The sequence below is a fragment of the Tachysurus vachellii genome, chromosome 5, assembly GCF_030014155.1.
Source record: "Tachysurus vachellii isolate PV-2020 chromosome 5, HZAU_Pvac_v1, whole genome shotgun sequence".
Classification (NCBI taxonomy): Eukaryota; Metazoa; Chordata; class Actinopteri; order Siluriformes; family Bagridae; genus Tachysurus; species Tachysurus vachellii.
The window spans coordinates 23,646,974-23,672,877 of record NC_083464.1 but is presented as its reverse complement, the minus strand read 5'-3'; the positions used below and the strand labels follow the sequence as shown (position 1 = coordinate 23,672,877).

The 25,904-nt window shown below is 38.2% G+C and overlaps 2 protein-coding genes across 6 annotated transcripts; both read right to left on the bottom strand.

Annotated features, from left to right (window-relative positions):
- Positions 1-161: 161 nt before the first annotated feature.
- cd4-2.2 (CD4-2 molecule, tandem duplicate 2) lies at positions 162-6,491 on the bottom strand. Of its 5 annotated transcripts, none has more exons than XM_060870648.1 (10): positions 6,349-6,491; positions 4,933-5,069; positions 4,686-4,847; positions 4,426-4,551; positions 3,144-3,377; positions 2,772-3,019; positions 2,464-2,575; positions 1,720-1,868; positions 1,586-1,638; positions 162-650 (listed from the first exon to the last, which is right to left on the bottom strand). In XM_060870648.1, the coding sequence occupies exons 2-10, from the start codon at positions 4,967-4,969 to the stop codon at positions 551-553; spliced, it is 1,221 nt and encodes a 406-aa protein (XP_060726631.1). In that variant the 5' UTR covers positions 4,970-5,069; positions 6,349-6,491; the 3' UTR covers positions 162-550. The 5 variants fall into 5 exon arrangements, with proteins under 5 accessions (XP_060726631.1, XP_060726633.1, XP_060726632.1 ...); XM_060870650.1 differs by having other exon boundaries at positions 4,686-4,844; XM_060870649.1 differs by having other exon boundaries at positions 4,933-4,982; positions 6,349-6,453.
- Positions 6,492-7,023: 532 nt separating this feature from the next.
- Positions 7,024-24,311, bottom strand: usp5 (ubiquitin specific peptidase 5 (isopeptidase T)). Its single transcript, XM_060870639.1, has 20 exons — positions 24,038-24,311; positions 23,222-23,356; positions 21,080-21,146; positions 16,741-16,868; positions 16,124-16,269; positions 15,717-15,901; positions 14,726-14,820; positions 14,370-14,563; positions 13,156-13,227; positions 12,819-12,909; positions 12,068-12,193; positions 11,836-11,989; positions 11,216-11,390; positions 10,347-10,435; positions 9,916-10,044; positions 9,279-9,422; positions 9,051-9,193; positions 8,169-8,319; positions 7,837-7,921; positions 7,024-7,756 (listed from the first exon to the last, which is right to left on the bottom strand). The coding sequence occupies exons 1-20, from the start codon at positions 24,143-24,145 to the stop codon at positions 7,663-7,665; spliced, it is 2,511 nt and encodes an 836-aa protein (XP_060726622.1). The 5' UTR covers positions 24,146-24,311; the 3' UTR covers positions 7,024-7,662.
- Between the last annotated feature and the right edge of the window lie 1,593 nt (positions 24,312-25,904).

Genomic DNA, 25,904 nt, shown 5'->3' with positions numbered 1-25,904 from the left:
GTTTGTGTGTGTGTGTGTGTGTGTGTGTGTGTGTGTGTGTGTGTGTGTGTGTGTGTGTGTGGCCACCTGTGCAGCTATAACACCATCTGTACCAGTGCAAGCGGGAAGTTCTGCTACTTCACGCTGGTGCAAATGTAACGAAACACACATATTTACACACGTTATAGGTCTATATAACGTATATATGTTTATGCTTTATTTCAATGTTTCATTAAGGTAGAAGAAAGAAACTCTTGAACATACAGTGAATCAGATGAAACAAATACAATCATTCCTCTATCTAAATTATAAAACTTCAATAAAAATATTTTCAGGAAAGTATTATTTACAACAGAAGAAAAGAAACACAAAACACTTGGAAAGGATTTGCTTATGTTTGGTTATTTAAATCTTGCAATATTCTTGACATCAACAAATAATAATAAAAAATAAGAATGAAATTATGAGCATAAGCAAGCTATGATCAGCAGTTTTCCTGGTGATTTCCTAGTTTCTTGAAGCTTTGTTATCTCCTGTATTATTGTCTGTCGCTCCTTGACCATTTGATCCGTTATTCATTTAAAGAGTTGTACTGATGCCTGGGGAGAGGTGGAGGCCGCTCTCTTTTACCTGGGCTTTTACCTGGGCTTTTACCACTCTGCCTCCTAGCACTTTAGATAAGAAACAATATACAAGTGTGAATAGTAATCAAATAACTTTATACATAATTCATAAGGAGTCAGTAACTAAGTCACTGGAATATAACAGTCATATTTAAATTTATATCACTTTCATGTCATTAATATGTTGATCCTAATTCTGAATGTTTGAATAGATAGATAGATAGATAGATAGATAGATAGATAGATAGATAGATAGATAGATAGATAGATAGATAGATAGATAGAACTTTATTGTCATTGCATAGTACAGGTACACAGCAACAAAATGCAGATTGCCATCTACCAGAAGTGCAAAGAGTAGCGCTTGTGCAAATAGACAAGTGCAGATGTATAGCATGTAATATATATACAGTAGATATATATGTAAACATATGTACAACATGTAATACATATACTGTACAGTAGATATATACTGTATGTAAACATATGTACAACATGTAATATATATAGGTATATATGTAAACATATGTACAACATGTAATACATATACTGTACAGTAGATATATACTGTATGTAAACATATGTACAACATGTAATACATATACTGTACAGTAGATATATACTGTATGTAAACATATGTACAACATGTAATATATATAGGTATATATGTAAACATATGTACAGCATGTAATATATATAAAGTAGATATATGTGTAAACATATGTACAGTGAATAAATATAAAGGCTATAGCAGTGCAGAAATGTGTGGACATTGTTGAAAAGTACAAGTAAATGGTTCTGAGGCTATAGCATTGAAACAATGTGCAGACACTGTTGTAAAGGAACAACAAGTAGAAGGATATAAGGTTATGGTATTAAAAGCATGTGCAAGCTGAATAAAAAAGTCCACTAAATGTAAGAATGTGTTTAGAATCTCTTTAAAATCTCTTTATCTCTTAGATATAACAAAAATAAACAGCTACCTGTCACATATGCAGTAATTCTTGGGTTGCCGCTTGGAGTTCTTCAACTTTCTCTGAAAAAGAAAAAAGCTGCATTAGTGATTTTATCTCTCTATCATTCTCGATTCAGTCACTCCCTCCATTTTGTTCCTCACCTTCATTCTTTTCTTTCTGTAGCACAACAGTACAATGGCGACAACAATGACAAGCACAACAACAAACAGAATCACTAACATTCCAATCCAGATCCACAAAGGCAAACCAAACCACATTTTTTCCAATGTAGATGTTTTAGAACCTGTCTCTAAAATAGAACACACATACACACACACACACACACACAAGTCTTTTGTTTACATACATAATATGTAAACAAAAGTCATGTAAACATTCAAAAAAATTAAGAATACATTTTGACATTATTTTTCGGACTAAAGTTGGAAGTAAAGCTTAGAGCACTAGCCCCGCATCCAAAGCTTAAACTTGAACTGAATATTTTTATACAAGCGTGAAATTACAGTATGATGTTCAGAGAGCATGGGGGGCATGGTGGCTTAGTGGTTAGCGCGTTCGCCTCACACCTCCAGGGTTGGGTGTTCGATTCCCACCTCCTCCTTGTGTGTGTGGAGTTTGCATGTTCTCCACGGTCCAAAGACATGCATGGTAGGTTGATTGGCATCTCTGGAAAATTGTCCGTAGTGTGTGATTGCGTGAGTGAATGAGAGTGTGTGTGCGCCCTGCGATGGGTTGGCACTCCGTCCAGGGTGTATCCTGCCTTGATGCCCGATGACACCTGAGATAGGCACAGGCTCCCCGTGACCCGAGGTAGTTCGGATAAGCGGTAGAAGATGAATGAATGAATGAATGAATGTTCAGAGAGCATGAGATATTGTGCCTACCAGGAGCAGGACCATCTCTTCTCGAAACCATCAACATCAAACTAGCACTCAGAGATTTTCCATTGTCAAACTTCAGACTGCACACATACACACCAGCATCATCAAGCTTCACCTGCGAAATATTTTAAAAATGTGCAAATTTACATCATAACATAGAAACACAAGTTCTATATTGATGGTTGAACAATTTTATGCATTTTCCTCCTTATTAGAATCATATAATCATTTATATATCTTGGGGGAAACAGGACAAGTTTTAAATGAAATCAAATTTAAAAAGTAACACAATAAGCGTTCTTGGTTTTCACCTTTTTCAGTTTCACATCATAGTTTGACAGCTTTGTGTCACTGAAGCCAACTTTATCAGTATTGACGTTAGTTTTATTCCATTTGACATCGCTCTCTGTCCTCATTAATGTGACCAAGTGGACACCAGAGGAGTTACGTGTCCATGAGCCCCCCGTTATAGACAGTCCACTGGAGGCTGATAGAGAACATGGCAGCATTGCAGAGTCCCCTTCAGAAACCTTAACGTTCTCCGAGGTGACCAGAGGACCTGAAGAGAGTGAACAGGTAGATGCCAAACATTATATTACCATATGTTCAGCAGTCACCGTAATGAATTAAGATTTTCATTCATAACATGGACGAGACACGAGAATATATTTAGAGAAGCATACCAACAACTTTGAGGATCACTTCCAGCGTTATCAATTCCTCCTGCTGATTATTTGTGATGGTGCATTTCCAGGATCCTGAATGTTCTGAGGTAGCTTTCACATTCACCTCCTTACTTTGGGCTTGCACTTGAGATTTTGGTGTTGTCCATTTAAATTTTCCTTTAAAGTCCCCAGTGATATCACAGCTTAACTTTGTTTCACTGGAGTGCAGCACCACAGAAGGGTTTGCATTGGCTGAGGGAGCAGGAGAAAAGACAGGAAAGAAGCGTGAAACAGGAAGCACAAATTGTCACACATAGCTTTAAGTTGTAAATACTAAAAAATAAAATCATGGAAGTCCTAAGAGGCCATGCATTCTTATGTTTTTTCTTGTTTTATCGTCATCACGACTTAATTTTCTCGTAATCTCGACTTAACAAAAGCGGCTTGCGAATGTTTCTGGTTTACGTGCAAATGTTACTGGTTTACGTGCAAATTTTTCTGGTGTGCCTGCGAATGTTTCTGGTGTACGTACGAATGTTTCTGGTGTACATGCGAATGTTGCTGGTTTACTTGCGAATGTTTCTAGTTTACGTACGAATGTTACTGGTTTACGTACGAATGTTACTGGTTTACGTTCAAATATTACTGGTTTACTTGTGAATGTTTCTTATTTAAGTGCTAATGTTACTGCTTTATGTGTGAATGTTACTGGTTTATGTGTGAATGTTTCTGGTTTGTGTGCGAATATTTCTGGTTTACGTGTGTGTTAGCGTCTAAAATCGCCATCATAAATTGATCACGTCTGACAGCTTCCTTCTTAAGTGTCAGACACTTCTGTGGAAGTTCTAAATCAATGACAGACAGAGAGCTGTTTCAGTTTGAGTAAATCCCGATCATCCATGATGTTGCCCTCTTTCTGCCTCTAGAACATGTTCTTATGCCGAAATCACGAAAATGTAGTCGTGATAACAAGAAAACAACTCTTGCTATGTCGAGTTCACGAGAAAAATAAGTCGTGATCACGAGAAAACAAGAAATGTAATAACGCATGGCTTGTCAGGACTTCTGTAAAAAATAGAACAAAGGTTTTTAGTTATTTATTATTTTTTTATTATTTTGTAGTCTTTTTATCAGAATATTCGAGAACCAGAATACTGTTACTTATTTTTTTTGACTTTTAATACTTTTGGCTTGGGCACTTGGGCTTGTTTTAAATTTTGCAACATTATTCATAAGTCTAGTTTCTCAGAAGTTGGACCTGATGATGAAAAATTCAACACAGAAGTTACAGTCCTCTCACCTGATGCCACATACAGCATGTGCTTGGCTGATCTGCATGTGAATTCTCCAGAGTCGGTGTGCTGCAATCCGGAAATCTTCAACGAGGTTCCTTCTATCCGTGCCCTATCACTATTGCCTAAACCAGCTTAAAAACAAAACCGTTCACATCACAACCACAGGCAAGAACTGACAAAAACACATATTTTGTGTTTGTACACATGCCCTGAAAAATCTAATCCAAATGCTTATGTGAAACAGTTTGAGCAAAGCTTTTAATACCTTTACGCATTCTTCCTGATTTGTCCCTGAATAGCACCAGGTGGTTGTTCATTTTCCACTCTACTTCGTTCATTGGACCCTCAGCAGCACAGTCCATTTTTACGGTATCGCCAGTTTTTTGATAAAATTCTTTACAACTTCCTGTGGTTACACAAAAAGCTGCTACAAACACAAACTCTATGTTAGCACTAGTTCGAGTGTGGCTTCATTATGTTGACATATATGTACTGATCAATATTTCACTTACCAAAGGTGATCCAAAGGATGCTTTTTGACCCAAACATTTCTGTTCAGATACTGAAGAGAAAAAAAAACATCTACTAAACAAGGTAGCTTTAGTATGATGATAATGGGGAGGATGAGGATGATTTGTGCTTCTTGATTCTAAATAAAAAGATTTTGTTGTATGTTAACATTTTGAAATTAATTTTAATACATTTTATTTTTTACTTAAAATGTTTTTAGATTTTATCTAAAGATCAAAAACAACAAAGCCGCAATAGCTATTTCCGTTCATGCCACGTTTCTCTTCTTTGCACTGTTCAGACTGTGAGCTGTTGGTAAGTTGGGTTTTTCCAGTAAGAGTATAGATCACTATGAATATGAAAATAAATCTGAATCCAAAATGCAGCATGTAAGTTTATTTTTGAAAAAATTTGAGCAATCACATTTGCTAAAATAAAGTGTTTCGTGCATGTAGTTTACACAAATCTGTACAAAGTAGTCATTTAAAACATTTAAAATGTTTTATTTAGACATTTTCTCCACAGAATTGTAATCGCTGATCCTATGATTATTACAAGTACAATTATAATTACAAATTTAAAAAAAAGAGAGAGAATTATTGATCTACTGATGGTTACATCTTTATTATACGTTTACAGACTAAATACTGTAAAAAAAAAATTCAACATAAAGCAAACGAGCAATAACACTGACTGTTGTAAGTAGCCATTAAATAATATTTAGCTTTTGTTTTAAATGCATTTATTAAAAATGCAACCCTCTTTTTAGTGTGGGGGCAGCTGACACCTACTTTTATTGTGTGGCTTTCTTTTAGTTCATACAGAGATGTTCTCACGATGTCGTGTTCCTTAATCTGCTCACTGCATCTTTGTGTCTATGTCTATTTTCTGAATTGTGAACGTAATGTTGGTGTTTTATTTTTCTCGTCCTATATGTTGTATTACCACTATATTTTTACTAATTGTGTTGATCTTTTAAATCCACTGCATAAATAAATAAATAAATATTGTGCAAAAAAATTAAAAGGGATGTAACTACTTATTTGCAATTTGTTGCTGGCTAACATCTTTTGGATAAAAATACACAAAAAACTACTGGAATTTTTAAATATATTTTCATCATTTTATTAATAGTAGTAGTATTAGTGGTAGTAGTATTTACAGCAACAAATAAGTATATAAAATAAACAAATATTTTAAATGAATGAATTCCCAATCAAATAGATTTATTTTTGCTCATTTATAAAATCTTTTTCTGAATTTCATCTGTATATTTATCAAATCAAATTTTACTGTATAATTTTTCCACCCACATTTTTTTCCAAAAACACAAAAATAAATTTGACTGATATTAACCAACTATCAGGGGATAGTTTTTAATGATTTTAAAAGAAATAGAGATGTTGTGTGATACTTACAGTAGAGTTGAGTTGAGAAGCTTGTGTGTGCTGGTTGCTCTGTAAGTAAAGTAGGTTAATAGATTTTCAAGCAGCTGGTGTCTTCACAGCAGACACGAGAAAGCGGAAGGAGAAAAAAATGACGCAGTTTGTGAGGAAAAAATATAGTGTGAATGCAACATTCACTTCTTTATAACTTGTGTATTTGTGGACTTTATAATTTGTGTATTATATCCAGGGAGACTAAAATGATTAGGTAAGGAAGCCTATTAGTGAAGATTATAATGTTTGCTTTTATGAACGGATCATACGTGCAACATAACTGTAAGAAGACCCAACCCTCTAAAACTATAGGAAATGCATATTACAGGATCACAGAAAACAGATACAAGGTTCATAGTTTTTAAGGTAAATAATAAGACCTTTTTTGTACCTCCATAATAAAATCTTTGAATTAAATTTGTTAAAAAAAAATAAGTTAACATTTATTTAAAGCCTAAAATTGTCTTCTCAACTTAGTCAAAATCCTGACCAGAATAATGCAGGTATTAAAATTAAGATTTTTTATTTATTTCTTTTTCCATACATGTACAAAAAAAAAAAATTATCTGACTATTCATGTCTCCCTTTAAAAATGTAAAGAATTTTTCATGTAAATGTAGAATGTAAAGAACTGAATAACTCTAGACAGACTCATTGGCAAAAGAGACACATCTTTTATTTAATTATTTTTTTCAAAGCGGAAAGAACAAAATTTTCATTTCCCCAAAAATGGAGAAAAACCCCTTCAGCTATCAGCCTGGCAACACATGACAGCACAACCAGCTTGATCTTGTTTCTTTTTTATGCAAGTCATCTTCAGTGTGTACCTTTTATTTCATTGTCATGTAGTGATCTCCATGCTCTGAAGAAACCTTGTTTTTGGAACCCATGGGAGAAGAGCCATGCCAGGCTCTAGAAGCAACAACATGTGTAACCGTGGATAACCATTACAGAACCAGAGGAGAGAGGGGGAAGGAGAGAGAGAGAGAGAGAGAGAGAGAGAGAGAGAGAGAGAGAGAGAGAGACAGAGAGAGACAGAGAGAGACAGAGAGAGAGAGAGAGAGAGAGAGAGAGAGAGAATGTTTTGTAGGAGTTGACTTGTGTCATTAGAAGTCCTGCAGCACTGCTCACTCCAGCATGACCCTCCCCTGGCTGGCTGTGGGCAGTATCAGCAGAAGAAGTGCTCGAATTGCTCAAACAAAAAAAAAAAACCTGTCAGTTCAGAAGCTTTAGTATGCCCCCCTGCATCCCTCAGCAGCTAAGACAACGTGTGTGTGTGTATGATGTAGTCTTCTATTCCGCCACTCTCCTGTAAAAGTACAGGTAGCCCAGGTCTTTTGGTGGTTTCTCAGAGGCGCAGACTTTCTGATCATTAAAGATCACCCATCTATGAAAGAAAAGAGAGCAAGTAATTAAACTATTCCCTAAAGACAGCATGAGACTTTAAAATGAATGCGATTTACTCACTGTTGGTCCTTTTTGATGTGGCAGACATAGTGACCACACATTGTGCTCGTGCCCATGTGACTGATGAAAGCAAACAGCTCGTACTCTGCAGGACAGAACAGAGATCCGGAAGAGTTTCAGAAAATAGAAATTCATTTATAAATGATTTTTTCTTGGATTAAAGCTGAAAATATTCACTTCCACAACATCTTGTTTGCTTCATTTCAAGTCCATTGTGGTGTTTAAGAGGACAAAAACCCCAAAATGTAAGCATTATCACTAAAAACTAAGAAAACGTACCTATTTTTACTTATTATTCAACATCACCGTATAAACACACAAACTCGACTCACTTCCTGGTCCGTCGCGAACGCGGGGTCCTGGTGGCGCGTCTCGACTGGCTTCGCTGGCGCCCTCTGAGCGTCCACCTTCAGACACTTCCATAGACTCCAGATCATCCAGGTGAGAGAAGATCCAGTCCACTGCTCGTTCGAGAACATTACTCTACACACAAAGAGTTTTACTACACGCTTACTACAAAATCCAAAACGAAATTTTTATTTAAAAAAAATGCAGGAAAATAAATACGCAAGTTATTACTACATGAGAATTAGAGAATCAGTTTATGACTACTTGTGTAAGATTAAATTTACTTTAACTTCCTCATGATCTCTCCCACTGAGCCAGGGAATCTCTTTACATTGCTGTAACGTGCATTAAAACACCTGAACTCAAAAAGGAAATAGCAGTAGCCAATAGCAGTTTCCTGTTTACAAAGAACTTTTATTTAACCCATTTATGTGCAGCAATGGGGTCCCATCAAAGGTATAAAGCTACTGCACATACACAGAGCTTGCTGAAAGATGCAGGCTTACTTTTATACTGTGGTAAACAGAAGAGCTGTGCCTGCGCTCAACCGCACAACAAACACAAAACTTTCGTTCCTTCTTGTACGTCGACAAGCTTTGCTTAGTCTATTTCATTTTTAACACCTTTGGAGAAAAGTTGCAGTGGCTGATAAAAAAATCCACCTCATTCATGTTTATTATTCTCACTCATTTCTTTTATATGCGCCTTCTCAAGGTCAGCTGGCAGCATATGCAGTTGTGTGTGAAGGTGAAGAGTTTTTCCTGAAGGTTAAATAAACCATGACTGTGTCCTGAACTGTTCCCGACACCAGAAATAGAAACTTCTGTAATTAATGTGAAGTTATAATCACTATGTAGTGCGCTCACCGTAGCTTTGAGAGCACGTGAGGCTTGATCCCGGCTAAATCCCATGGAGACGATGGTTGCCAGGTGCTCCTCTGACAGGCTTTCGGTGGGTGTGGATCCAAGAGCAGAACTAGAGCCAGGCAACACCAACGGAGCGGCAAAATCTGCAATCAAACATGTGGACCTGGTTAATAGAACCTGGAATGAGGTGTTTTCAGCTTGCAATTTCTGATACATTGATAGATTTACCTGCATCGTCCATATGCCCCATTACCCAGTTCATGGCGGCATCGATGCCCGTGTTCCCGGTATAATACACAGCCTTCTTGCAGGCTTCCAGAGGAAAGCCCATCTCACACAGCTGAGACACCGTGGACTCATCCAACACTGGAGCTGAGGCACAGAGACAGAATTTCCTAAAGAGACTTGATATTACAGCACATCAGATAACTACATATGAGCTGCGATCAAATAATAAAGGCTTGGCAAATGAGTCAATACTTCACTGACATAAAAGTCTTTATAAAAAATAATGCTAGGTGTATGGCAAACCAAAACAAACTAGCAAAAAAATATAATAAAAGTCACAAATGAACACTGAATGAAATATCTTAGACGCTAAATTGTAATTAAACAACAATATTTTTCCAAATATCTTTTTTCCATATCCTAATTTGTCCCTGATTACAAAATTCAGGCATAAACCTTACATGCAAACATGCAACATCAAATAACAAGAAGTAAGCAAAGGATGAAAAACAGTTGGGAAAAAAGTGTCGGAGATGGACAGATGAATAAGGAAGAAAGAGAAAGAGACAGACAGACTGACACAGCAGTGGGGAATAGAGAGAGTCCTCCTCCTCGTTGCCATGGTAACCCAGGATACCTTTGACCTCCACGTCAGGGGTCATGAGAGGGGGCGGGGCCACCTCTGGAAGAAGCTCCTCCCCAGGCTGCGGTCCAGTTCCCCGGAGCTCGCTCAGATCCAGTGTATCAGGAACGTCGATGCTAACATCTAGGGATGAATAACGCGAGGAATAAATCATGAATGACGTTTGAGACGGGTTTCAAAATGCTACTCTGTTTCTAATTTATAAACATACGACAGTCACTATCCATAAACTACATTAGACTAAAAAAACACCACATTGGTTTAAAAAAAATAGAGATACAATACATTGTTATCAAGCCTCATATTTTACATTTTAGAAACAAGCATAAAGTAAAAATAACAGCAACAATATATTTAAAAAAAATAAATAAAAAAATAAGCACATAAGCAGGTCACATCATAAATAAAGCAGATTAAATATTTACCCAGTTTTTTAGGGACCCAGTCCAGGCCGAAAGTAAATTTCTTGATTTGGATGACAAGGTAGTCAGGGAATGAAGCAAAGCGTGTGGTCCTGAAATCCAGAAAAGGGAAGAGAAGTTTAGTCTAAATTCACCTGTGTTCACAATTTATTGCCAAAGATTTGACATGCACATGAACTTTAATGACATCCCGTCCTTAATGCGTAGGGTTTAGTATGGATTTGGCTCACTCTTCACTTCACCACTTCTCTGAGAAGGCTTTCAACAAGCTTTAGGAGTTTATGGGAATTTCTGACCATCTTCTACTAGAAGCGCCTTTGCGAGGTCAGGCACTGATGTTGGACAAGAAGATGATCGGCTATGGATACCTATTCCATGAAGCTCTCTCTGCACTGTTTCTGAGCTAATCTGAAGGCCACACAAAGTTTAAAGTTCTGTAGCTATTGACTCTGCAGAAAGCTGGCGACTTCTGTACACCGTGAGCCTCGGCATGTGTTGACCCGCTCTGTGAATTTACGTGGCCTACGATTTCGTGGCTGAGTTGCTGTTGTTCCCAATTGCTTCCACTTTGTTATAATAGCACTAAGAGTTGGCTGTGGAATATTTAGTAGTGAGGAAAGTTCATGAATGGACTTACTGCGCAATTAGCAGCCTATCACAGTACCATACTTCAGCTCCTGAGAGCACAAATGTTGTAGAAGCAGTCTGCATGTATATACAGTAGGTGCTTATACAACTGCGGCCATGGAAGTGATTGGAACACCTGAATTCTATGATTTGGAGGAGTTTCCCAAAACCTTTGGCAATATGGTGTATGTGAAGAGCACAGTGCAGAGTCAAGAAGGAAGACAGAAACTGTCAAAGTGACTTACTTGGTGGCAGAGGTCTTGCCCTGCACCGCAGAGCTCCAGAAGTCAGTGAGTGTCTCTGGCTCACTAAGAGCATTCATGCATGCTGAGAATGGGATTTGAGCACGAGGAGCAGCAGGAGGGGGGTTTCCAGATGCCTCTGCCTCCTCCCGCAGATGCTCGGCCTCCTGTAACTCCTCTGATGAAGACGAAAACAGAAACAGAAAGAAAGGCTGAGTTACGAACAGTAACAGAAAAATAAGGTTAAGACAGGAGTATTTGACTCAGTACACTATTAAGTTATTATTATTTTTTTAATAAAAGATGTTCAATTAAAAATAAAAATTGCTCTGCTCACTGACTCCTACACGTTTTTCTAACAAGTCATCAGTGTCGAGAGGTTGTTTCTGTCAAACCGTATGCAGTCTGACATGCACATAAAAGGTCCGAACAGGCAGTAAATAGGACTATAGAGATTTTATTTAGATTAATTACATTCCTATCACTAGTTATCACTTCCTGTTCCTGGGGCTTTAATCCAACATACATAAGAATATTGTCTTATCTTATTGTTTATCAATAGTGTGTTAAGTAGCAGTTTCAAAATAGTTATCTATGAACAACAATTTCCAGGATCCTCTGACCTGTGTTGGTGGCCTGGTCCATAGGCACAGGGAGCTGAACTATGTAGTCTACTCTTTGGGTATATTTGGCCTTCTGAGACTGCTGGCATACGATCCTTTCCTCCACCAGGAAGCGGAATGCTTCAGATGGGTTTGGCCCTGACCGACAGTTCCTCTGTGAGAGGGATGGAGAGTGGGTATAAACAAGAGAATCAGGGGAGAGACAAGGAGATGGAGAAGAGACGTTGCTTACCTCCACCATGTTTATGAAGTAAAGAAAAAACTCCTGAGCGTCTTGTTGCCGATTTGTGGAAAATTCAGGGTGGCCTCGTCCGACGAGTGCTTTGAACATGCGTGGCGCAATGCCAACCTGATCTCCCTATAAGCAAATCATCAGAAGCATAATCACCATTTAGTTGAATTGTCCCAGTGCTTAGAAAATGTCTATATTCTTCTATGAAACAACTGGTCTCGAGTCTAATTCATGTCTCAATTTAAAAGATTTCCTCTGGCTCGCCTTTTGCAGGAAAATAACCCACACTGAAGTGGATCACATTCCTATAAGAGCTTCTCACGGTGTGTTATTCCCATTATACCACACATATTATCCAGTGATTCTACTTTTATTTATTAATGAATGACTTTTATTTAAACAGTTTATAGTTAAATTCAGTGTTATAGAACATCCACGAAGAAGACTTTCATAATTAATTAATAATAAACAGAAGAATAATTACATAAATAATAATTCCAGTTAAATAAGCATCGCTTTAGAGAATCTCACCATATGAAAAATTATATTATATTTATTTATATGTTCCCCCAATTTTTTTTTTTTTGGAGATGCGGTTATGGAAAATGAATCCACATTTTTGATTTGAGAAATCGATCACACTGAGGTAAATGGAATACGGTTTAATACAATATGAAACACGAATTTGCAAAAGAAATGCAAGATCTCATCGAAAGACGAACACGATGCACGCGAGCATATGTGGTCCTACCCTGGGTTCAGAGGACGCGCTGGGGTCATCGCCTGGGTCTGGAGCGGGTTTAGAGTATTCTCCCGAGAGCAAACCATAGCCCAGTTTTGCTCTGCCAGCCAGAGAAAGAAAAAAAAATTTAAGAAAACACGAAGAAGAAGAAGAAAGAATTCTGACCAAAAACATTCAGTATTTAAAAGTGATTTGCAGGTTTGAGTACAAATCAAGCAAAAGTTCATTTGTCCTTCAGTTTGCTCTCCTGCTAGGTGACACTCCTGCGACCTCTGCTGGTGAATTGAAGTCTTACAGCAAATAAAAGATGTACATGCAGCTATAGCAAGCTTTAGAAAATACTCACACTTGTGTTTTAAAGTCTTGACTGGGATCACCTGAGGCTTCGTCCAGGATCTTGTCAATGTTGGACACATACCTATTAAAGTAAGTTAAAGGGAAACACTATAAAGCCCATTCTCCACAGTTAGTATTCGGCAATTGAATTACAATTAAATGCTACTAAATTTCAAACTTTCCACGCGGTAACAACGCTGCGGGCGTATCAGTTCATGTAATGAGTGGAAACGATTTCTCCTTAGTAAAAAAGCTGACGGCAGGCGGAAAAACAGTGTAGGAACGACAAAGCGGAATGTTTGTGCAATGCTTTTGGTTTTACAATAATTGGAAGTCAGAAATGTGGGTGTATCTGACATGTATATCTAGAGGCATGGAATTTGCATCAACAGATGGTTTTGTGCATGCTACTGCGTTTTCCACGTTCAGCCGGTTAAAACGGTTTACTGGTAAACATATGTTTAAGCGGCAGGGCAACAGTGAGGTTAGTGCTTCTAGTTTAAAATCAGCTTCAATGTGATTACAATTTACTGCTTATAAAAAAAACACTAAGCATCGAGGCACAAAATTAATCGTTGAGTTTTCCAGATTCACACGTGTTAAAGAGATGCTTTTTATGAATTTAATTCAATTCAATTTTATTTGTATAGCGCTTTTTACAATGGATATTGTCTCAAAGCAGCTTTACAGAACATAAACATAGAGCAGAAGGTAAACATAAGGAGAAGTATAAAGAATTAATATAATAAAAATTCAAGATATATATAGTTCACTGTATGTATATATGTATGTGTGTATGTATGTGAGTATGTATGTATGTATGTATGTATGTATGTGTGTATGTATGTGTGTGTGTGTGTATGTATATGTGTATGTATGTGTGTATGTATGTGTGTATGTATGTATGTATGTATGTATGTATGTATATGTATTTATCCCCAATGAGCAAGTCTGAGGTGACTCAGGCAGCAGTGGCAAGGAAAAACTCCCTTAAATTGGTAAGGAAGAAACCCTGAGAGGAACCAGACTCAAAGGGGGGCCCATCCTCATATGGGTGACACTAGAGGGTGTGATTACAAATAATTTAGAACTTGTTTGTAATATAGATTGGGACTGTATTCAGAATTCATTTAGGAGTAAACGTTTCATTTCTATTTCTAAGCAGACGTACGATATACGAGAATGACACAGTTTTACAGGTTAATGAAATAACATGTTACTGACTTTTCCTGGAAGTCAGGGATGGTGAAGAGCACTTGCATGACTGAGTTGAGGTAGCAACTGTTGCCCAGGTTCTTCATACCCGTGAGCCCAGAGCCCCAGAGAGGCCTCAGTGTGGTGCCGGACTCCTGGATCACTTCCCACTCTCCCACACGCTGGTTCGCTGCAATCTCCAATTCAGTCATAGTGCGTTCTGTCTGCAACGAACAGACACAAAGGCAGGGAGGAATCAACCTCTTTTTAGCACAAATAAATACAATATAAAAACATCTTCATGATAAGCCACTCATACAGAATTTGATTCACTGATAACTCGTAAATGTATCGTTATATAAACAAAGCACTTGTTAATGGCTCACCTTCTCCATGGTCATCATATCGATACCAAAGTGACTCAGATGCTCTGCCAGTTTTGAGTCCAAAACCATGTCATCCTCATCATATGAGTAAACATCTGAAAGAAAATAGTCAATTCAACACACAGCGAATACAAAGCATCACCATGTGTCTTTTACAAAAACCTAAAAAGTGCAATGTTAACCAGAGGCCATTTTTCATTGACATCAATGTTTTATCTCAAAGCTGATCTCACACTCTGACACACACATTAGTTGGCGGAGACATTCAAATGAAGTGAAAAGTTCAAGCAATTAGTACAAAGTAGAAATAATTTTTAAAAATAAATAAATAAAAGTTTTTAAGAATTATACACTGAATTTGTAGAGAATAAAAGTAAAATAATGAAAGGAATAAGAATGTCACTAAGTAGATATGGGATGAAGAAATAAACATATTTTATATATATATATATATATATATATATATATATATATATATATATATATATATATATAAAACATACACATATAGTTATATACAGTATGACAATTTAGCAATGTTAGTAACTCACTGTTTCTTCATTAAATCTCTGCTATTCTTTAATCTCTTCATCGTTATGCTTTAGGGAATCACTAGTAAAACATAATAAAAGTCTAAATATGACAAATACATACAGATCAGAGTAGGTCGTTTAATTAACACCCAGATCTCAGACATACATTCAGCATTAAAAAGCTTTCCCTTGCTAATTGTTTTTATTACTGAGCTCAAAGAATACAAGAACAATAGTGTGATGGTTTTGTTCTTCAGTGTTGGATGTAAAAAGCAACACAGTGCATTTCAGTCTCCAATATTGTGCATCATAGAAAACTCCTTCATTTCTAGGTCATAACTTATAAAATATGTCCAAACACTAGGTCTGCTTTTCTACAGCGTTGTTCAAACATTTGTCAAAGACTTTATGTTTTTATATTCCTCATTTCACCGAGGTTGTGCAGTAGTGAGATTTACCAGCTCCGTCAGGGGTGATGGTGCCCAGTTTGACAGCCAGTGGGTAGCCGGTCTCCTGGAAGTGCTGAAAAGCGTGGTTATTTCCACCTGACCCGTCAAAGTTTCTACGCCCACACAGCACTTTACCATCTGTCAAGTTCAGCCACAGGTTCTCCTGCAGGTCACACACCTCACACTTCCACCCGCTGAGCAGTCAAAGAAGAGTAACACACCGTTAGAGCACAAACATGACAAAAAAAAATGAAATTATATACGGCCAAAACACCTAAACAAATATTGGTGTAAAAAACTGAAGTGAATTTCCTGTCAATGTGCATTTACAGTATATAATACCTATATAGTGAGAGCATGTGGTGTGAGTGAGTGTGTGTGTGGCCATGTGTGTGTTTATGAGACCATGTGTGTACCTAGGAGGAATTTTTACTCCATTGTCGAGTTGCTTAAGTTCAGCTGCATGTTTGGACTCCTGCCTCACTTCTCCGTCCCACTGCTCTACCTGCAGAGCTTGTGATACCGAGTCTGCAGCGAGCAACCCCGCCATCGACAGTGACACCTGTCACACACGCACACAAACAATACTGTAACTAAGATGAACACCACTGTGTAGAAACAGTACTGGCTCAGTAAGACAAATTAAAGTTTCAGTATATCCATTACGTATTATAAGAACTGTCTTTAAAAATGTAATTAAAACTCATATTACAATTAACTTCAAACTATTAAAATTACCAAAAAAAAAAAAAAAAAAAAAAAATAAACTAAAGGCAATACCTTGAGGAATAGATTCAGAATTATTACACTAATTAAATTTTAAATCATTCATGATTAATGTAGGTATAAACCAAGAACTAATACAAGCTTAATAATTAAATACTTCAGTACTGAAGAGACAGCAATGACGGTTACTGAATGTCTGGTTTTTGAGAAAGAAGTGCATGAAAGACATCAGCTTGTTGTGTTGTATGATTTTTTTTTTCTTTTTTTACACACGTAAAACCAAATAAAAAAACGATCCTAATCTTACTCGCTCTCTCACTACATCTGGCATAGTGGCCAGGTCCTCTGAGGTGACTTCCTGTCTGTCTGGGAAAAGGACAACCTTGACTTCTTCCTCATACTGCTCCTGCTCCACGTCGAATCCTCCCTCAATCCCTGAAACACAGCGTTATACAGAACGTGAGCATCATTTAAAGATAACCAAAAGTTATGAATGTGACACTTTACTCCTGACTCCTAAAGAAAAAGAAACAATGCCAAAGCCTAATCGGGAAACTAAAATAAAATCAAATGTACTATATGTAATGACATTGTGTGTTATGAGCTACATGGATGAGATTCTCTCCGATATTGATCTCAATGTCTCACTGAGAACTTTATCAGGGTTCCCACTCTTTTTCAGAGATCATTTTCCAGGACTTTTCCAGGACAAAAAAAAAAAAGACAAGGATCACAGATTCACGGCCTAAAGTAATATGTTCTTCTCTCCAGAAGTCTTAAAAACAGCGTACACTTTATGGCTATTACTTAACTATACTTTTAAAGACAATTTGTCATGTGAATGAAATTTCAACATTTATAAAATAAAAAGACCGCACATATTAATACCCTTTCCTTTCTCAGGCCAATGCTGTCATGCTTTAATTTGCTGTGCATTCCCCTTGCACATGATATTCAGATTAACCTGCTTACCCGTCACCATTTGCTGAAAATATTCGAGCACTTAAACCATTCCTAGCACCTTAAACCGCCAACACAAGACAGCGTCATCCGTCACAGCGAGATTAAACAGCGCTTTCTGTTACTAACGTTAATTGTCTCGACCAGTTGTAAACTGTTCTTTAAATGATCAAGAACATTTAAAAATAATAATTTTCCAGGACAACAAGATTTTTTCCAGGACAGTTTATGTTTTCTCTCATTTTCCATGTGTTTTCCAGGACTGGAACATTGGTCATTAATTTTCCAGGATTTCCAGGTTTTCCAGGATGTGTGGGAACCCTGTTTATTAGGAACACAGCACTGATACTGGTTTGGGCTTCCCTTCGCTCCCAGTTCTTCATGGCATGGATAAGACAAGATTTTGAAAACATTCCTCTGAGATTCTTCTCCATGTTGACATGATTACATCACCCAGCTCCTGTGGATTTTCAGCCGTACTTTCATGCTGTGATTCTCCTGTTATTCCACATCCCAAACGGTGATCTATTAGATTCAGATTTGGTGACTGGGAGGCTGACTGAAGATCACTGAGCTCATTATCATGTATATGAGACCAGTTTGAGATGATTTTTACTTTGTGACATGGTGCTTTATCGTGATGATCGTGGTCATTAAAAGATGGTAAATTCTCCACATGATCAGCAACAACACTCAAATAGTGTCTGACATTCAGGTGATGACTGATTAGTGTTAACAACCCAAAGCGTGACAGGAAACGACCTTACACTATCTCCACCAACCTGGACTGTTAACACAGGTTCTAGATCTATGATCTTGGTGAAAAATTCTGACCAGATCATCCGTGTTTCTCAAAAAAGAAAAATCCAGATTCATCAGATTGAAAGCATTTCACTGCTAGCCCCACTGATTAACCTTACAAAACTTAATTGTATTCCTATTCAATGTATACAACAAAATTAGGCGCACTGCTCCTGTCTGGTGTTAAAAAAAAAAAAAACTGTAACCACAAACAAGGCACTACAATTTTTCAAGTATTTACATAGATACAAGTTTTTGTGCAAGTACACATTGAAAAGGAATAAATAACTATAGTGGTTAAATGATGAGATATTATTGCACATTGACCTTCAGCATTGCACATCTAGAATTGAACGTTGTTTATGCTCAAGTGTGCATTAGTGCAGATTATTACAAGTCCTGATAGCGACTGAAACCCTGTATCTTAGGGATCTGTACCACATGTCTGAGGGAAGAAGATTAAACGGATGATGTCCTAGTGTGATATGGCCTTGATTTTCTTTTTGGCCTGTGAGTGACAGTGGGAGCAAGCAATGCTTTCCAGGCAGGGTAGTGAGCTGTTAGTGATTTTTTTCGGCTGTGTTGATAATTCTTTGGAGGGCTCTGTTGTCTGCTGCAGTGCAACTGGAGTACCACACTGAAATGCAGTACACGAACAGGCTTTCAATGGTAGAGCGGTAAAAGGACACCATCAGTTTGTTTGTCCTGAGCACTTTGATAAAATGCAGCCATTGCTATGCCTTTTTGATTGTTGCTGAGGTGTTAGCAGACCAAAAAAGGTCATTGGATATGTGGTCTCCCAGGAAATTTGAAGGTTTGGACCCTCTCCACACAGTCCCCGTTGGTATAAAGTGCTTCCTGAAGTCCAGAATGAGCTCTTTTGTTTTAGAGATAAGTTATCATCAAAGAACCATTCAAGTTTCTGGACTTCATCTCTGTAGGCTGATTCGTCATATCCTGAGATGAGTCCAATTGCTGTAGTATGAAGTGAATGAATGACTGTAGAATGAGTGGGAGGAGAGTTAGATCAGTAAAGGGCCCAGTATTCAGCCTTGTGGACAGCCGGGGCTGAGTGTGATAGTGGAGGAGAGGTGGTTTGTGAGAAACTCTTTTATCCAGGTACTCATGGAAAGAGAGAGGCCCAGCTCAGTCAGTTTGCTTACTAGGATGTCTGGGATAATTGTATTGAATTTCAAGCTGAAATCTATGAAAAGCATTCTTTCATAAGGTTCCCTGTTGTTCGAGGTCATCCAATGCAGTGTGGAGGGCTACGGTGATGACATCCTCAATAGACCTATTTGATGTGTGAGCAAACTTTTATGGCTTGAAGGTGGAGGGAAGGCTGGATTTGATGTGCTGTGAGACCGGTCTCTCAAAGCACTTCATAATTATTGTTGTGATCGGTCTGTAGTCGTTCAGGCTGTTGATGGCTCCTTATTTAGGAACATTGATGATGGTAGCAGATTTTACGCAGGGTGGTATGATGGCTGATGCCAATGAGAGGCTAAAGGTCTTTGTAAAGACCCCAGCGAGCTGGTCGACACAGGTTTTGAGTACTTTGCCAGATACTCCATCCGGGCCAGCAGCCTTCCTTGTGTACACGTTTTTAAGCACGTGTCTCACCTCATACTTCTGTAGGATGAAATGGCAGGTGCCAGAGTTTGTTGGAGGTGCTGAAATGATTGGGGTTGCTTAACTTTGCTTAAAGCAGCCAAAGAAATGGTTAAGTTCCTTGGCCAGTGAAGCATCTGTGTATACAGTGCTGTGGTTATTTTTCTTGCAGTTGGTGATGCTATAAATTCCCTGCCACTCATCTTAGATTTTTGTCTGCGAGATGGTCCTCAGTTTTTCTCTTAAGTGGGCTGTATGCTGTTAGAAGAAGCATAGAAGAGTGATCTGATTATCCTCTGACCATTCTGTTGGAGTTTATTTACAGTATTATGTAACGGAGTGAGAGCTTCACTGGTGTAATATATGGTATAATACGTATGGTATAATACACGTATGGTGGAATATACACAGCAGTCACTACTACTGCTGTTAACTCTCTTGGTAAACAAAACGGTCTACAATATGCGCTTCCAACAGACAGCGCTTCCAAGTCAGGCGAGCAGTAAGTGTCTATGATATTGCTGTTATTACACCAATCATTGTGCACAAAAATACAAAGCCCCCCTCCTTTGCTCTTGCCCAGGTCTTTGTTTCTGTCCTGTCGGTGGATAGTGCATCTCGTTAGTTAAACTGCTGCGTCGGGAATTGGCGTGTGCAGCCAGGTTTCAGATATTATCATAATACAGCAATCACAAACGAGAAGATTTGTAGCTGCAATTCATCCATTTTGTGCGTTGATGATCTGATCATTGTTGAGAAAGTGTTTTATATATATATATATATATATATATATATATATATATATATATAAAGTGAGTGACGAAACAACAACGTTGCTTATCTGTGTGTATCTTACAGGGAAAAAATAGCAAAAAACAACTTTGAACTCTGTTAGATAGATGATAGATGTTAGAGATAAATAGTTACTTAATTTTAAACTTTAACATTTTTATTTTGTTTCCATGCTTCTGTAAAGCTGCTTTGAGATGTTGTCAATTGTTAAAAGCGCTATACAAATAAACTGAATTGAAATGCCCACCAAAATGTCTACAACGTGTAATGTCTTGGTGGTTATAATAACTTTCTCATGCCCTTGGCTAGTGCAGTTATGGATTTCAAACTGTCAGCATTTTGGTGCTGGAAGTGGATCAATTTCCTCAGCCTAGAGCCAGCACTTCTACATCATGCTGCAACGCTAAACAGTTTTCCCCGGACCCAAAACGGGATCCTAAGAAGAAATGGCCATCTCAAACGCAAGTCAAGTTGGGGCTTACCTATGGCCAGGCGAGTGGGTTTCTTTTTAGGAGGATCTCCTGACCCAGTACTGCCGTCATCCTCGTTCTGAAAAACATGCACGAATTAGCAGCTTTTTATTCACGTCAAGGATACATCTAAGAACAACACATGAAAAAGAGGACAGGTTTTATAAACATAAAGTAAAAGTCAAAGGAAGATCAAGTGTGTTTCCTGTGGTTTTGTGCCATTTCACACGTTGGGGTTCAAAGAAGTGCTCATGCACATGCTTAGGGTCAGGGGAAAGAGTGCAAGAAGACAAGACAGTACATGAGAAATGTATACGAGTTTCATTACATTATCTCTTTTAAAAATTAAACAAACAAATTCTATTAACTTCTCATGTTGCCTGTGATTTGGAGTGCCAATAAGAACATGCTTTCAACTGAACTACTTTCAAACAATTCATCAAAATTTCACTTTGATCGCAGCCTGCTCAACAGTTGTTGTCAGTGTGCAAGAGGCATCTTAAAAATAAAAGGAAGTTCTTATTTAATTGAGACAAACTGGATCTCAATCCGGATCGGTCATGTCCGTAACTGTTAGAACACTGTCGGTTTTTTAATTGGAAAAAAACTGGAATCCCAGAATAACACAGATGTCCACAAGAACAAAAGCCACATAGTGAGATATACACTGAAAAAGATAACTGATGATAACTCCAAAATGATTCTAGAAATAGTCATGCATGAAAATAAACTTTTTTGTCAGACACAGGTGCCCTAAGAGATATGGGAGAGAGTTGACAGTGTTTGGAAGAAGACAAAAGATCCAACAGCAGAGAGAGTGGTGCTGCTTTTCCTACAGGCAGCACACACTGCTTGGATTTGATGCCTTTGGCGCGTTGCTAAAAAAGTTGGCACAAATTTCAGTCAGTTTACACTAAAATTTTCAACGCCAATTAGATGAGGCGTCATTATGCATCGTGGCAAAGAGGTGTGTTAAGTGGATTTCTAAATATATAGACACATGCAGAACGATCCAAGATATCAAACACGTTTTAATCATGTAGCACTGCATCGACTTCACGGTAAAAACACTTACCATTTGAACGGCGTTCCCATTATTATGATGAGCAAGGGGCAAATACTGATCTTCCATAAGTGCTGTTATTCTATGATATCTAATATCTGCATACCATGTATCCTAATGTTTCTCTGACCTTCTCAAGTATATTTTAGATCTGTGGGAAACACTGCTAACAGTCAGCATTTAAATCCATGCACCCTTAATGACTTAATAAATTTGAGGAATTGTGCACCACATTTTTGTACTTCATCGATGTAAACAAGGTGTAGATGACGAGGAGGACGACCACTGTGCTTAGTTATAATCTGCTGCTCCACCAGCAAACCTCCCAAAACAGCACATACACCTGCAGTCATATAATGCATGCTTTCCCTGTATTTACAATACAATTCATTAAACATTGTGTGAGACTTTACTGAAGTCACTGAACTGTGCTAATGATTAATCACTAGTTAGACTTATGTGTACGTTCCTATAACATCACATAACATCCCTTAAAACAGTTCATGCTCAAGTCTCACTTTTAATTCAGTGGAATTTGTACATTTCAGTCATTTAGCAAACACTGTTATCCAGAGTGACTTACAATTTCAATTTATACAACTGAGCAATTGAGTATTAAGGGCCTTGTTCAGGGGCCCAGCAGTGGCAGCTTGCTGGACCTGGGATTTGAACTCATGACCTTCTGATCAGTAGTCCAACACCTTAAACAGTAACACACATCCCCCGTGTTCAACTTGTATCTAAGAACTGATGTTATAATCATAAAGACTCTTATGGATATCCTTTTTCCACACTTGATAAGAAGATTAATTTATAATCCCACGATGCACCAAAGATCAAAGTTAGATATCAAAGCTGTCTTTGGTTGCCGGTGTCTCCTCTGGCTTGCTTATTAGGGATCTAAAGCTACATCTGGATTTGTGTTCCTTTGTGACGGTGCATATTATTCAAAGCAAAACTTTTCCTTTAAAAGAAGGAATGCATTATATTATACGGGGAGGGAAAAAAAAAAACAAAATGAGGAGTTTTTATAGTATTGGGAAGTGTGCTGAGCTTCCATATAACCTCTTAAGCAATGTGATGCAGGTTACCTGGGTGTGCGGCTTGCGCGTGCGCTTGATGTGCAGGTAAGCTCTCTGGCCGGAGCGCGCGTGATGCCGCTCCACAAAGCGACTCCCAAAGCCAAGGAAGGAGTTCATACAGACGTACAGACCTCCATCGCTCTCCTGAACAGCAAGGACAAAATATGCTGTTTATCTGTCTAGCTACAAAGCACATAGATTTAAAGAATTCGCTTTAAATGAACTACAGCTGTTCGTGTTGGCGTCACGCCGCACGCTCGAGCCTCACGTCACTGACGTGTTATAACGCGTCTTTTAAACGGTTTTACCAATTAAACAACGTGTAAATGAACACAATGGGCTTGGGTTTAAAGCGCTTGGCTGTTAGTATGGAGTATGGACTCGGGAGTAAGGCAGCATTTTGGACACAAGTCGTGATGCCCGATCATTACTCAGCGAACTTAGCTTGCTAGCTAGGTAGCTAATACAGCTAGTAATGATAGCTAGCTATCCTGGTACTTATAAAGGATATCTGGTTACGTAAATTCTGTCGTGTTTATTATGTAAACATCAGTGACGTGACAGAGATTGTTATGTCTGGTAATTAAGATTTAAATCAGCTTTGTTTTGAAGTAAATCAACGCTGTATGTAAACTTCTGAATGAAGCTGGCTAACACAACTAGCCATTGTGCTAACTTGCGAAACTCAGCATCGTTTAGCAGCAAGGCTAAAAACAGTGGATCCGATCTAACGGCTTAACGGAAATAAACAGCTGAACAAAAAGCAGAATACGAGATAAATTAGATAGTAATGTGGATAGTAGTGTGTGCAGTAAAAAAGCCCACCGGAGACGCGAATGACAGCGCGCACTCGTCTTTATGAACGCGGTCTCCGGGCCTCGGCACCCGGATAGTAGACAACACCGACATCAAAACCTCGCTAGCGTCCGCCATGTCGTCTGGATAAATCTGCCTTTCTTTCGCGCACTCGTCCCGTCTTGCTTTTGCTCCCAGACCGCAACAATCCAACTCAAAATACAAGGCGCTATGTGACAGCTCTGCTTACTCCCTTTTCTCTTTCCGTTTCGCTCAATGAACTGCAGCTTTCAGTGCCACCCAGTGCACAGGTCCAGTACTGCCTGATTTCTTTTCCCCACCCTAATTCAGAAATGTCCCGCCTCCTGAGCCGTAATTGGTCGGATGATTTGCAATAACAAACTACAAGCCGATTATAACTTAGAAGCAGGATAGCGTCATAACTTGAGGTGGTCGAAATACAGGCGGAAAACGCAAAGCAACAGAGACACGGTTACCTTAAAGTGTCGTAAATTTGCGATTTCAGAATCAGGTTTATTATCAGGCCAAGTTTGTGACTCTTAAAAGTACAAACATAAATAACATTATACAAGACAAGATAATACAGACATAAAAAACATTATACAAGACAAGATAATACAGACATAAATAACACCATACTATACAAGACAAGATAATACAGACATAGATAACACCATACTATACAAGACAAGATAATACAGACATAAATAACACTATACAAGACAATACAGACATAAATAACACTATACTATACAAGACAAGATAATACAGACATAAATAACATTGTACTATACAAGACAATACAGTCTATACAAGACAATGCAGATGTGATACAATATAGACAGTATGAGTATTAAATATGAATACAGAATATATGACAGACCAGTTACATACATTAAGTGTGAGAAGTGCATGTTAGTGCAAATAACAGTATTGTGCAATGTTATGCTTTTTGTACAATATACAGCAGCAGTAGTGTATGTAATGTATACAGATGATTTGATGACTGACAGTTTTGTCCAGGGTGTGAAGGGTCAGTAGTGATTTTCCTGCCTGGTTTCTGGTTCTTGTATCGTACAAGACCTGGGGAGTGGGCAGGGGGGCACCAATTATTTTTTCTGCTGTTTTTACTGTGCGTTACAGTCTATTCCTGTCCTGTTTTGTTGCTGCTCCAAACCAGATGGTGATGGATATGCATACAGTAGGACAGATTCAATGACTGCAGTGCAGAACAGCAACAACAGCTCCTGTGGCAGACCATACTTCCTTAATTGGCTTAGAAAGTACATCCTCTACTGGGCCTTTTATAATGGAGTTTATGTTGCACTTCCATTTCAGGTCTTGGGAAATGGTAGTGCCCAGAAACTCGAAGGACTATACAGATGACACAGGGCTGTTGGATATTGTGAGGGGGAGTAGTGATGAGGGGTCTTTCCGAAAGTCCACTATCATCTCCACAGTTTTGAGGGTGTTTAGCTCTATGCTGTTCTGACTGCACCATATCACCAGCTGCTTTACCTCCTGCTGGTATGCAGACTCATCGCCATCTTGGATGAGACCGATGAGCGTAGTATCATCTGCAAATTTCAAGAGTTTAACAGTTGGGTCACTTGAAGTGCAGTCAATGGTAGGAAGAATAGCAGTGGGGAGAGGACACATCCCTGAGGAGTGCCAGTGCTGATTGTCAGAATACTGGAGGTAACAACTCCCAGCTCACCTGTTGTTTCCTGCCTGTCAGATATCTGTCACAGTCATATTAATTCTCTTTCCCCCGATCACTCACACGTAATTAAATGTAAATTCTGTTGATTTAAATGGCAGATAATTGTACGTAGTATCAAACCTATCCACAAAAGACATTGAGCGTATATTCTAA